At 33.7% G+C, this 14,483-nt stretch overlaps 1 protein-coding gene across 4 annotated transcripts in view; it reads left to right on the forward strand.

The window, feature by feature from the left end:
* The window catches only part of LOC145293230 (centrosomal protein of 89 kDa-like), a 146,647-nt gene that overhangs the window by 51,660 nt on the left and 80,504 nt on the right, over positions 1-14,483 (forward strand). For 2 of the 4 annotated variants that reach the window (XM_080139790.1, XM_080139800.1), the window contains exons 1-2: positions 5,852-6,006; positions 11,519-11,739. In XM_080139790.1, the coding sequence (XP_079995916.1) occupies positions 5,974-6,006; positions 11,519-11,739 (254 nt within the window). In that variant the 5' untranslated portion in view covers positions 5,852-5,973. Of the gene's footprint in view, positions 1-5,851; positions 6,007-11,518; positions 11,740-14,483 lie in introns of those variants that run through there. The other 2 variants (XM_080139815.1, XM_080139809.1) reach the window with 1 other exon arrangement.

The following is a 14,483-nucleotide window of genomic DNA, read 5'->3' on the forward strand; positions in this document are numbered from 1 at the left end:
ACAAGAAGTCAGTCGAGCCCAGAGACCGATCCTAGTGTGGCACGCTGTGAATGCGCTCCGTCGACGGCCAGCACTCGGCCCCTATCAGCGACATCAGACTCAGAGTGTACTACACCAGCATCGCCCGCCACTACCGTCTCGCCCTCGATCTTGATACAAGCCCCTTTCTTTCTTCGGCTGATACCAAATCGCCACCTCTCACCAACCCCGCCAAGCGACATCAGCTAACAAGTATTGCCGGATATGCTAAGCCACATTCCTGCCATCACTGCCCCTCACCCAACCGAATCCAAAGAACTTTAATTGTTGACGGGTTTATCTCAACGCCCGACCGGCCATCATAACAACGACACATTAAATCCTTAATTTGGTGAGAAATAAAATATATATTTATTAACCTTACTCGGTCGTCTGTATTTTTCTTGCAACCATACGCTTGTTTATTACAAAGATGTCTGTTCACATTACACTTGAACTTTTGCATGTCAGTACAGTTGGGAAAGCAGAATCCTGGAAGGAAGTTCCAAAGTCTAGCAGTTCTGAGGAAGAAACTATTGGAGTAGAAAGCTTTCCTACACCTAGGGATCTCTACTGTGTAAGGGTGGGATTTAGTTGCTTGTCGAATTTGTCGGGGGTATTTACATTGAGGGGATACGAGGTTTGTAGTTCATCAGAGCATTCACCATTAAAATGCTTGTAGAACAGGCAGAGGGATGCAGCATTTCGTTGATGGGACAGACAGAGACTGAAGCTTAGATGACAGTTCAGGATCTATCAAGTTGGTGACTTTTTTTTTTAACCTGCCTAGGAGCGAGAGACTAGTAGTAGATGCACCAGCCCAAATGTCACAAAAATACATGGGCGAATGGTGGCCTTATAGAGGTACAGGATACTTTCAGGCATAAGTAACTTTCTAGCACGGTAGAACAAGTCATGTGAAAAAAATACAATTAAATCTGTTTCAGATTTTTTAGATAAGGATTAATAATTTTGATTATCTGGATTATTTAGACTACTTTTCTCACCTTGAGTGTTATTCTCACGTTTCAGATGATGTAAACTCCAACCCTCTTCAAACATATCTTGTCAAATTCAGAAATCTTAATGTCGAACTCCGAAATTTGTACAAAATTATGAAGAGAACTATTTATTTAAGCCACAGGAATAGCTTGCTCTTGTTCTGTCAGCCACGACTGCTTGAAAATCTTAACTAATTCATGATAGTATTTTTAGTATTGCAGATGCTGTCACTTAGAACTAATTTTATTTAGCACTTATCAATCATGTCACAGGCTTGCAAGTAACACTACTGGTAATGGCTGATGGAATAAGAAAAATTTAGGCGCTTCTACAGAATTGGGACAAGATTTTGTAGTCAATAAATGGAGTTTGCAGATAAAAAACAATGGTTTCAACTGATTTTGTTTTGTCAATTCTAATAAGTTACAATAGTAGCTTCCAAATTATGCAGTCAAAATTACCTGAATATTATTGAATTATTAAACAAAACAACTTTAATCGTGTTAACAGGTGAAAAATTTCCGCCATCTTGTTTAAATCAAAATGGAAAATTACCTCTCTTTTCAATTCTCCATATTTATTAATACGATCGTTTTCATCAAATTCTATTTTTTATTTTCTTTAATAAATAATTTTCTACCTTATCGATTTTCATAATTTTTTGATATAATCATCTTAAAAGTATGAGGAACATGTAGATACCATTGTTTGAAACTTCGTCCCAATAGTGTAGAAACGACAAAATTTACTTTAATGGATTAAATAAAGGATTCAGTTAGAAATTCCATATATTTTCCTTGAGTTTAACAGAAAGATTCCAAAGTTTGACAAGATGTATCTTAAAAAGGTTGGAGATTGTTTCAGTTACAACATTGTAAGAATGACACCCAAAATGAGAATGGTAGTCCCATTAATCCGAAGAATGCAATTAAATATGTTATATGCTTTTCAACGGGTTAGAAAAATGAGAATATTTGATATTCTATTGATACAACAGATTCAAAATACATTAATGAATTCTCTGAGTGTATACAATGTTTCTAAAGAATGACAAGATATTACATTGGCAGTTACACACGTGTTAAAAATAAAGGACAATTCAATCTAATAGGTCCCACTTTGTCAACTAAACTCCAAATCCTGTCCCATCCCTGCAATATTGCATCTCTGTACCTGTTTTACTAGTATTTTAATAGAATGTGCTCTGATGAACTTGTTGCACTTGTGTCTCTTCGACGTGCATATCCCTGAAAAACCCGCTTAGCAACAAAATCACACCCCTTCACTATTGAGATTCCTAAATGCCAGAAAGCTTTCTACTGTAATAGTTTCTTCCCTCGAACAGCTAGACTTTGGAATTTCCTTCTTGCTACCTGCTTCTCTGACTGTACTGATATGCAGAAGTTTAAACGCAACGTAAACCAACATCTTGTTAATCTTTTCTAGGCATGGTCCCAAATTGTAGCCCCTTATGTCGAAGTGGTGGTGAGATGCCTTGTCAGGAGTGAACATGAGTAAAAAAAAAAGAAAAAAAAAAGCTTGTGGTGAACAAAGACATTTTGTTTATTAATAGCTTGTATACACAAACTATAAAAACCATGAATGAGACATGTACACATAGATTATGCATATGATTAAACACATTGTTCCCATAGAGTTTGAATGCATACATTACTCTTTTAAAGGGTAAAAGGAAATACGTGTGAAACATGAAGCAAAACTTACTATGGCATATTTTCTCTAATAGAAAAAAGGTGACCACAGCAGATCCTCTCTATTATGTACCTAGTAAGCAAATGAGACAAAATTATGGTCTTAATTCTTGACCACGTGTTGGTATAAGGGTTGTCAACCAAGCCCAAGTGGAAACTTGCTTATAAAATAATTTCTCCTCTGTCGAAGATAACTATGGTCCTCCTTATACAGTAATCTTGTCCACTTCTCTTTTTCATGGGCCAACAGATGACAATGTTTTTTTTTTTTTTTTTTTTTGCTGTTGTTTTACTATTGTGACCACTGTTTATCAAGACTAAGAGCCACTCAAGGACAAAGGTGAATGAGACAAGAATAAGATGCTTTCCTTGAATAGACTGGTATATTTCTCTTAAGATATACTTTATTCACTTAACTATTTAGGATTACCTCTTCTTTAAATAAAAATTGTCTTCGAACAATTTCCACAGGGTGTTTGAGCACTCGGTCTGTGTGAATTTTACACAAAAAATCTTATTTTGCAAAAATCTTTTCTACAACTGAAATTCAACTTCAAATCTTTCCATTTAGTATTTTATCAAACTAATCAACCGTCGTCATATTTATTTTGGAAGATGTGACATAATAACAAGGGAAGTAATTCAGTTATGCTAAAAATAAGGCTAAACACTTAATTTATTTTTTTAAAATTGGCAATAGTTACACGTCATTTACCGCCCTTTGGAATTCTCCGGTTCTTTTTTAGCCAAACATTCTATTTTCATGAATGTTCATCAAAAAATAATTTCATTAATAATTTTTTTTCTACCATATTGCTTTCCATAATTTTTTAATATATTCATTACTGTAACATGACAATTAAGTAGAGACTATTAGTTTGCCTTGAAATTCAATATTAAAAATTTCGAATTTAATTATTATAGTGCAGTTGCACTGTAATTTTTTTATGTCCATAGATAAGCAGATCAGCTTTTTCAAATGGGCCAACTGCGTAGTATACTCTAAATGACACCAATATTTAGATATATTCCAGCAGAGTAAAGGTAAAAGGGGGAAGGTCAGTTAGGTTTCTGTAGATCTTGGATAAATATGAGCATTTGGGCCTTAAGCCGATGAGCTGCTTGTGTTTGGTTGGAAGATAAGTTTGTTCCAATTTACAAGTCTGTTGTTCAGTAAAAAAAAAACATTGTCTCTGCAGTATAGATGTAGTGTTTTCCATAGATGTAAGTGTCCAAATATATATATTTGGGGATTTCAATGTCCACCACAGTAATTGGCTTGGTTTCTTGAGCTATACAGATGCAGCAAGTAAAACATGCATGGTTTCTTTACTGTGCATTCTCTTTTTGAGACTGTCAATTTCCTACTCTGCCTCCAAGATTGTGAGGATCAGAATGTCTCACTTCTCAATATATTCCTGACTGCATTGCCTGAGGCTTGCGTGGTGGATGCCCATAGCATGCTCAGAAACGCTGATAACCTTATGATAATGTTAGATATCACCCTAAACTTTAAACCCCAAACTGAAGAGCCGTTGCTTAAAATGACGAGATATATAAATGGACTGATTGGGAATCCATCAGAGATCACAATAAAGATGGCCTAGAAGTAAAAACATTTCTCTCTCTACTGAGCGGTGTGTAAATGAGGTCGAAGCAAGAATAGAAACACATGGAAATTCTATGACAAACCCCACTCGCCACAATGGTTCACATCAACCTGTGCAACTGATAAGTACATAAGTGACAAGCATTCCACCAATTCAACTGGGATAAGTCAAATCCAAATATACAAAAATTTATAGCATCAAGAAACCATTGTAAGTATGTAATAGTTGCAGCCAAAAGTAAGTAGACAGAGATGACCAGAAAATGCATTAGTGTAACAGAGCGTGGACACACGTATGGCAGCTGTATGCAAATGACCGAGCCATGTGCGAAGTGACGTCACAGCAAGGAAAAAGGAAAATATTATGAAAAGAACGTTTGCAAAGTTTGATGATCATGATCACAATAAGGAGAGAACAAGAGACAAGACCTTATTTGGAAAAGTACCCGGAAATATATGTCACTGTTTCAAGGGGGAAAAAAAAGTGAGTTGACTTATTCCTTAATTTCATTTACTTACGACGGGGTCTACATCTTAACACGTGTGTTAACGTGTACAATATTGCATTTCTGAAAAATCAATAATAATTTCATGAATAATGAACAATGAACAATTCCTCTATTATCCAACCACCATGATGTGGCTTTCACGGTAACTGAGAAAGCTGAATTGCTTGCCCAGTGGTTCGCCTTGAACTCCACCTTATATGCCACAAACCACACCCTCCTAAATTTTCATACTGTGTTAAAAAGCCACACTCAGTGATCTAATAATCAACCCTACCCATGTCCGGGATATCAAAAAATATCCTTGCTATAAAGAAATGCTCTGCTGAGCTGGACCCTTGCCATATCTTGCTTCCCTGAGAGATGAAAAATTGCCTCTGTTGTACTAATATTAACAAATTCTGGTAAAAGAACTGACCTACAAAATTATCACCCTATTAGCCTCCTCCTATTCTTTGCTAAAATATTAAGTTGTTAATTAAGCTAGTAATAAATAGTTTGAATAAAAAAATGCTTCAATCAGATAAAATATTTAAAAAAAAAAAAAGACAAAGTTAGTCTCTTTATCTCTGTTACATGTTAAATAGTATTATTAGTTGTTGTAATATTTCCTTTTTTTATAACAGACTGTTCTAATTTGAGTTTTATAGTTCATTGTATTACCTTTGGCTGTTAATAAGTAAAAAGAGAGAAAGAGAGTAAAGGAAGCAAGAGTGAAATACTGTGTAAAATAAGAACGGGTTCAGGAGGTCAAACAGCAGTCAGAAAGAATGAAAATGATAGACAGAAACTTAATAAGACATGGATGACATGTTAATTTACAAATTACGGCTAATCAGAATAATTAAAACATAATTTCTTTCAAACATAATTTAATCCTGAAAGTAAGCAATATTTTGTTTGATTGAAATATATCGGAAAAAAACTTAGAGAAACAAGCGTTCATTAACTCAACTTTAGTATAATAATTTACTTATTACCAAGGATTGTTATCTCAAGAAACACAAAAATTTTGTCATCTCAAGCTTCTTGGAATTTACTGCAAAGGGAGATTATTAAAATGTCAGAATTGTCGCCCCTGTTAAGACTAGTCATGTGATCAGCAAGTTGTTTATAGACGACCAACATGGCCGAGCAAAAGAAAAGACATTCGCACAAGGCAAGTGTTTTGTTTCTTTTTAATATATTTACACTTTGTTTAGCAATTTCTCATATTTTTTTGTCTGCCGCAAAAGACTGGAGTAAGTCGTCCTGTTAAACAAGGACTTGTTTTGATCTTATGTTGAGGTGTTTTCAATTGAAATGAAAACCAAGTGTATCCCCTTTCGCTCCATAGCAACGGATACATATTCCCCCCACCCTTCAGTCAGCTTTGCTGTTTTGTGTAGAATATTTAATCCCTTAGGCTGATCTAAACGTCAAATGTTTTTGATAAAGTTAAGGAAGTCAAGAAATAAACAACTGATTTCGAAGCTGAGCAATATGTCAGGAGAATCATGCTTTATTTATAAAAATAAAAAATTAACAAATAAGCAACGGGACAGATTCAGTCTCTGAGAATAACTTCCTCATACGTTTTACTCGGCAGTAGACTGGACATGCTCAACAACATAATCATATAAGATATATATATATATATATATATATATATATATATATATATATATATATATATATATAAGTTACTTTTATGTAAGTGCAAACATAGCTAATGTGTGTGTGTGTGTAGGGTTGTTCATAAAGGTTAATCAGATGAGGCTACAGTGTATATTAGATAGTGCTCAATAGCAAGAAGAGCTATATTTTAGTATAAATATTTTATTTATGCAAACATTTTTGGCTACATATATGCATACATGTTTCAGCTTCGACCTTATTCAAAGCCTAGCTCTTACTTTATAAGTGGCCTGAGGTAGCCAAAATGTTTGTACAAATAATATATATATATATATATATATATATATATATATATATATATATGTATTGTTAGCAATAGATATCCAGTCACTCTAAGAAATGGCCTGAACAATTTATGATTAAAAAGCAACATTAATGTTTTTAACCCTAACCCTTTGCCTGCTAAGTGTCATCTGACTGAATTTTTATTTTTTTCGTTTTCAAATCATAAACTGCTTCAGTCATTTCCAAGGTTGACTGAATAAATACTAATACTCATTCCTTGGGAGAACCCTTAATATATATATATATATATATATATATATATATATATATATATATATATATATATATATCCACAGACATGTTCTCCGCCCTTATGCAGCTCATCTTTTGAATACTTGGAGAGAACTTGAATGCCTACTATACACTATCCTCAAGTGTCTAACATCTATCTGTTCAGAGGTTTGTCAGAACAACCTGGAATGAGGATGTCTGTGTATTTTATATGGAGATCAAATGTCAAACCTTAGGAAGGGGTCCCTTGATTTCTGAGAACTTCAACTGAAGTAAAATAAAACAAAAGAACAGGAAATTAGCACATTTTTTTTTTTTTTTTTGCAATTGTTAACAGAGCTTCTGAATAGAAATCACATCGTTTTTGGTGATTTTATTTATTTTATTTTTTGTTTTAATTTAATTTTCAAAAATGGGGGTGGAAAAAGCTGAAGATTATTGTTTGATATTGATTACCAGATGTAGAAGTATGGCATGATCACGTTAAAACACCGGTTCTTGCCAGATCACCAAAGTTAAGCAAAGTTGAGCCTGGTCAGTACCAGATGCATGACCATTTGGGAAGGCTAGTACCTTCTGAGAAGGTTGGGTGTGGGACCAGCACCCTTACCCTGAAAAAAGAACCCCTCGCTACAAAAGCATCTACAAAGTTGTGAATAGCCTATGCTTCTCTAGGGGCTCAAGGCTATCGATGGATGGATGGACAGACCAGATTTAAAACATGATTATATCGAACAAAAAATAATATTTTCATTCACAAGTAATCACTTTATTGCTCTTGTAAGTGAAATGCTTCCTGCTTCCTTTAGAAAGTAGAATTTTGTTTCCACTATCTTTTATTACATAGAAATTGGGATTTCAGTGAGACTGGCTCTGAAAGCACATGTGTAACATTGTCTGGGAACCAACACGTAGTAGCCTCAGTCACAAAGAATAGAAAAGAACTTCAACTCGCTTCTTTTTTTTTTTTTTTTGTTGTAAAACAACGTTTATTTCCTCATTCTCTCATTACCGTTGTGATGTCCCTCACGTGATCATCTTTTCAAACGTTATCCACGCCGCTAACATGATCTCCTTTTTAAAGTCTTTATTTTTCCCAACTAATGACGTAATTTTGCATGCATTTGCATATGCACATCCGTGCTATGTTACAGATTGAGATAGTATGGAGATATCGAAAGGATGGCTAATGCAAATCCAGTCAGCAGATGTCCGCGCTACACACGTTTCTTTTACGATGAAGTAAGTGTATCGTTCTTGGTGTGTGAAAATAAATTATTTTGATAAAGGTATTGCTTTTTACATCTATAAACCCAATAAAAAAATGCAGCTTCTATTCCAAATGTTTCAGCCAATAATTTTAGCCCATATTTCTTCACATCAATCGTGGAAGTTTTCAATAGATTTTTCCTACTCCTTTCGCATTGTTTCTCTCAACAAATGAGCAAAACTATACTTGTTTCACATTTTTTTTTTTTTTTGCTAATGAGTCATCAGTCATCAAGGCCAAAAGCCACTCGAGGATTAATGAGATTGTCAGTTGGACAAGGAACAATACTATGAGAGGAATGGAAATGATGGGTGGGAAAGACAGCTCAACAGGTATTTGTTAATATTGAACTTGAAGATGACCATAGGCATGTGTCAATTCACTGTATTTTATATATATATATATATATATATATATATATATATATATACACGACATAATCATATTGACACACTGTTTCTCTGCTAGATCACCAAAGTTAAGCAGCATTCAACCTGGTCAATACTAAATGGGTGATCATTTGGGACTTTCAGATGCTGTATTTGCTCTCGGCTTATCTTGGTATTGTTTCCAGTCGTCCTTACCACTGGACTCAAACAGTGCCGGTTCAGGAGAGTTGTGGTGAGATTGCGCAACCCTTGCCTCACAATTACATGTGCAGCTGCCCCTACAAGAGGTATCCCTTGTCTTTTGAGACATTGATATATATGTGTGTGTGTGTGTGTGGAAATATGTTTCTTCAATTATATTTCACCTTTTATTTATACCAATCCTTCAATTGATGAAGCTCAATGTAATTACAGAGCATATAACAAATAACTGACAAAAATCCATATTCCATGATGTTGACCATCTTACCATTTATTCCTTTAAGTATGTTTGAAACACACACACACATTCCATGTACTTCATGTAATACATTTGTATTTCATTTGTATGCATATTTTATGGATATTCATATGCACACATGTATCACATACATTCATTTATATATATATCTATATATATATATATATATATATAGTAAGTTATAAAATATATATGTCGATTTAGCTACACTGAATATTCCGCGTTTCATCCATTCTAGGATTCTTCAGAGAATTTCGACAAAACTTCAACTCAAGAAATTCCCCTACTCCCAATGCAATAAAAGCTAGCTATGGTGGCTCGATTTCATGAGCAAAGGTCTGTATGTGACCTCCCTAAATCTGGTAGACCCCGTACGGCAAGAAGTGATGAGAATCATCAGAGATTAGAGTGTGGCCGAGGATCCATCCACATCAGTAAGAAGGAGATCAAGTCAAATTGGGGTCTCTCGATCAATGTGGTTCCAGCAGGACAGTGCAACAGCGCATACGGCATGAGAAACATTAAATCTGCTCAAGGACATATTCGGCAACTAAATAATTTCTCGTGGCTGTGAGATAAATTGGCCACCCCCGCTCGCCAGATCTCACATGTGCAGATTTCTTCCTTTGGGGTTACCTCAAAGAGCGGGTATATGCAAACAAGTTGTGTAAATAAAATTAGAATAAGTAGACTTTGATATCTTACTATATCTCAAAAAATCACGGTGAGCCTCATCTACCTACATATGAAAATTGGTAAGCATAACTTGAGGAAGTTAATCAAATTTAAAATCCGTCAGCTTCTTTTGGGACACCCTGTATATATATATATATATATATATATATATATTATGTACATTCATTTCTGTACAAAAAGTCAAATCTCATAGTCTACAACAATGTAAAAATTTAAATATCAAAAACGCTATTGTTTTATGTTGAGAATGATATGCAAATCAAAATTCTTGTAATAATAACCAACTAATTTTATAATTATTCATGTTTTTTTTTCATTGCATCTTTTATTTTATTCTCTCTATTTTTTTAATATTGAATATGCAAAGATGTGAGTATTTACAATCCAGATCATATTTTAAAGTTTACAACCCTTGTACAATTTACTGTTAAAAAATGGTGCATATTGAATACATGCAATGACAACCCACACATACATGTACACATCAGAAACTTTGACAAAAAAGTTATGTTTTTCAAAATTTTTGCATGAAAATATGAAAGTTTGGATATTCATGCATCTTTTGACCAGGATTTCTGTGATGTTGGCTCAGGTTTCACTGGCAGCTGACAAGAACCGCTGGAACAAACTGAATGGAATAAAAGATGTTGGGAAACATAATTAATTGCATTTATTACAAAAATAGAAATAAATAAATAAATAAATAACAAAAAAAACTACCTTAAGTTTATTAAATACTTTAATTAATTTTTTTCAACTTTTAAATTAAAAGTTTGTACTGTTTGTTTATTTTTACATTTTTTTCAAAAGTTTTTATGTTTTTATCTTTGATTTAAGAAAAGTTGCAATATTTCTCTTGTTTTTTTTTTTGTTGTTTTTTTTTTGTTATTGTTGAAAACCTTTTTTTTTGTTTTCAAAGACAACGGTTCAATGAGTCTCCAGACATTGTACTTCTAGTAAACAGAGACTCGTCGATTTCCACCATGTGCCCTGGACCTCTGATATGCTGAGGATTCATAAGGAAATAATCCTGGCAAATGTCTCTAATGAAGTTCCTTCAGTCAAAAGCAGTATGTTCCAACATGATTCCACATTCTCTTTATAGATTTTTTTGTGGTGGCCATTTTGTGTGCCCACAAATAAATAAATTTAAATCTCTTGGATATTTCCATTTTAGACTTTGAAAAAATGTTCTGGTATGCAAGGAGTCCCACTGTCTGCTAATTAAATGCTCAGCCAGATGATTTGAAAAATAAAAAAATAAAAATAACTACCTCCCCTTCATCAAATACTTATTTTTTTTATTTTTTATTTTTTTTAACCAAAAACAAGACAATTGACTATTTTTCCTAGCGTTTTAAGATTTGATCAGCGCTCAGTTTGTTTTGGTCGTTCTCATTACCTGTCGGTCAAGCCCAAGCCTACATCATGGAAATCCAGGTCAAAAGATGGTTAAGTGCCTTTAATTGATATCAGTTCCTTGATAAAAATTTTCTTTTGAAAAAAAGCAAAAGTTGGATTTTTCAGAAGAGAAGTCTAATGAAAATTATTTTGAACTGGTTTTGAGAATGATTAATATTTAAACTCGATTTTTAGAATTATCATTATTTTTGCGAGCCATGTGTTCAAAAACAATGTAATTTCTTTTTTTTTTCTCTTCTAGTTACACATTTCTGCAGCCTTGCTCCCATCGGCTGCTTTTGTGGCAGTGCCCAATGTCCCTGTACCATCCATTGTCAAATGCATTGAAGATGCACCTTTGATGGGTGCACTGTTGAACTCTGCAGCTATAAGTCGAATGTTTGGATTGCCACAACCGAAACGCGATGAAAATCAGGAGCAGGCAACAAGTGTGCTGGATTATGAAGAAATGAATGACAATGGGTGAGAACACAAACCAGGGTGCTTGTTTAGATTGCTGATCTTTTAAATCAACACATTTCAGGTGAAAATATTATTACGTACTTACGTGCAGCCTTTGAGATTTGAAAAAAAATCACTCGACCGCCGGTCGAGTGTGAGGGAAAATTTACTCGCCCCAAAATATTTTTACTCGTCTGACTTTATGTCTTTGTTTTCAGTCAATAATAGTAAATAATTTTACAACAATTCAAGAAATTACCGTGTGTATAATCTAACAAGAAAATATTTGTTTAACTCTTGTCAATCAACTATTTTATTACTGCAAACATTTCGGTAAATATTCAACAAAACGTTAAAATACAACACCAGTTTCTTTATATAGCATTATTCATAGTATTGTTCCATAGAAATAAGAATCATTTCTTCGGATGCTGATACGTAGTATCAAAATGACAATTGAAATATAAATAATTCAAGACTGTGTTTATTAATACCGTTAGAAAGTGAATATATCTAACTTTATACACAAAGAAAACATAAGGTAAAATCACACCTTTGAAATAAATATATTTTAAAATGTAAAACAAATATTAGAGGTTCATTTTTTCATTAAAACATTTCAATATGAAGTCTCTAATTGAAAAATATTCTGAAACACACAATTATTCCAGCAGCTCAAAAGAATCAGAAATAGTTACTTACAATAATTACTGAACAAAACTCGAAGCGAGATCATAATAAAAATGGACATTTAGCATCATATAGCATTGAACATTTTAGCAACCTAGTAATTAAATAGCTTTGTTAATGAAACAATAAAGTTTTTTTTTTTTTAATTTATTCTATATTTTTATTTTTTACAAGGTAAGTCGAAATATTATATCATGTATAACATGTTACTAATAATCAGCCGTCTTGATATTTTCATGTGTTTACATTTTTATAATTCAGAATTGTTTATATCCTGATACATTTCTATCATCCCTAGAATAAATAATATTTGTTTACGAAGAAACAAAACTGAAGCGAAAACTGATTACTTACTTGTTGTGTGATTTAATTTTCGGTGTGTGCTTGACGGAACAATGCATTTTTTTCCTCTTTCAAATGTTTGTCTTTATTTTTGTAAGCATAAAGTGTATGTAGTTGTAGCGTCGAAGAATTTTTTTTCCAAATGAATTTAAAAATCAGAGAGCTAAATGAAGGCGACATTTTGACTACACGCCAAATGTGTAAATTTGACCGCTTGTTGACCACTCTTTTTTCAATACGATATTCCAACAGTCTCACAGCTAGAGATGAAAGAATTCACAAATAATGAGACATAGGTCATTCTAAGTTACCGCATATCTGAGGGTCGTAAAATAAATGAGTTTTTCCCATTTCTTTATTTAAAGAAATTTTATCGACTGGCGGGCGAGTGATGTATGACTTTTAGTCACCCCAAGAAATTTTCAATCGACTGTGGCGACCGGTCGTGTAAAGTCTCAAAGGCTGCTTACGTGTAATGGCAAGATTAGTATAAATTCCAAAAATTATGAAAAATGATTCAGTGCTAGAAGTATTTTAAATAAAAAAAATCAGCCACAATTATATTCCCAGATATTGTATTTTAAGATGGCGGACACCTAATTTAATTCAATTTAAGTCATGGGTTATTTCCCTTATTTTTCAGACTGAATTAGTCACACAACTCGTCCACATTAAAACATATGATAAAACTCAATAATTTGATAAATTCTATTTTTACTTGTAATTATTTGTCTACTGGGTCATTTTTTGTAAATTTTGGAATTTATACTGATTTTGCCATGAGATGTATGTAATAATGTTTTCACCTGAAATGTGTTGGTTTAAAGATCACCAATATAAACAAGCACCCAAACTACAAAAATATTTATTTTTATTTGTGTTGTGTAACAAAGGGCTTAATCATGTTGACATACTGGTTCTCATCAGATTATCAAAGTTAAGCAATATTGAGTCTGGCTAGTGTCAGATGGGTGACCATTTGGAAATTCTAGGCACTGTATATGCTCTCTACTTACCTTCACATTGTTTCCAGTCGTCCTGAACCTCCACTTGCCACTGGTATTTAACAACGCCGACTCAGGAGAGGTGTGGTTGGAGATTACGTAACTCTTGCTACAAAAATTCCAAGTGCAGGCACCCTTAGAGTGGGTATCCATAGTCTGTCAAGACTGAAGGAAGCTACCATAACAAAGAGCCATTTAAAGTGAAAGTTTGGGTCACAACTTAGGACTCCATTCAGATGACTATATTGAGTAGTTGTCCATTGTTGTTAAGCATTGGTTGCGGGAAGGCTATATGTGTGGCAGTTGGACTCGGCTCCATGTCACACTTCTGGCAAAACCCAATGTGGCTGTCTGAGATCTTTTAAGAGTTCATCAATTTCAAAATATCTTCCCCCACCCCGCAACTCACTTGACTGCAACTACTATCCTCAATTCCCAAAGTGACTGAAGTGGTCCTTCAAGGATTAGTTGAAATTAATGCATCCTGGAGGCTGATTGACTATCATGTGACCCAACCACTTCACAGAGGTCGTTTGCCGTGAGTGAAAATAAATGTCAATGCTAATGACTGCTACACACCTTCCTCTTCCATTATTTGTTTCTTTAAATCAAATGGTTTTATTCCATACCTAGAGTGACTTCCATAAAACAAACAAAAAAAACAAACATATAGATGATTAAAAAAAATGTTCGTCGTCCATCGTTGTGAATGAAGACCACAAACATCAA

The sequence above is a fragment of the Euprymna scolopes genome, chromosome 2, assembly GCF_053919585.1.
Source record: "Euprymna scolopes isolate OS-2025 chromosome 2, ASM5391958v1, whole genome shotgun sequence".
Classification (NCBI taxonomy): Eukaryota; Metazoa; Mollusca; class Cephalopoda; order Sepiida; family Sepiolidae; genus Euprymna; species Euprymna scolopes.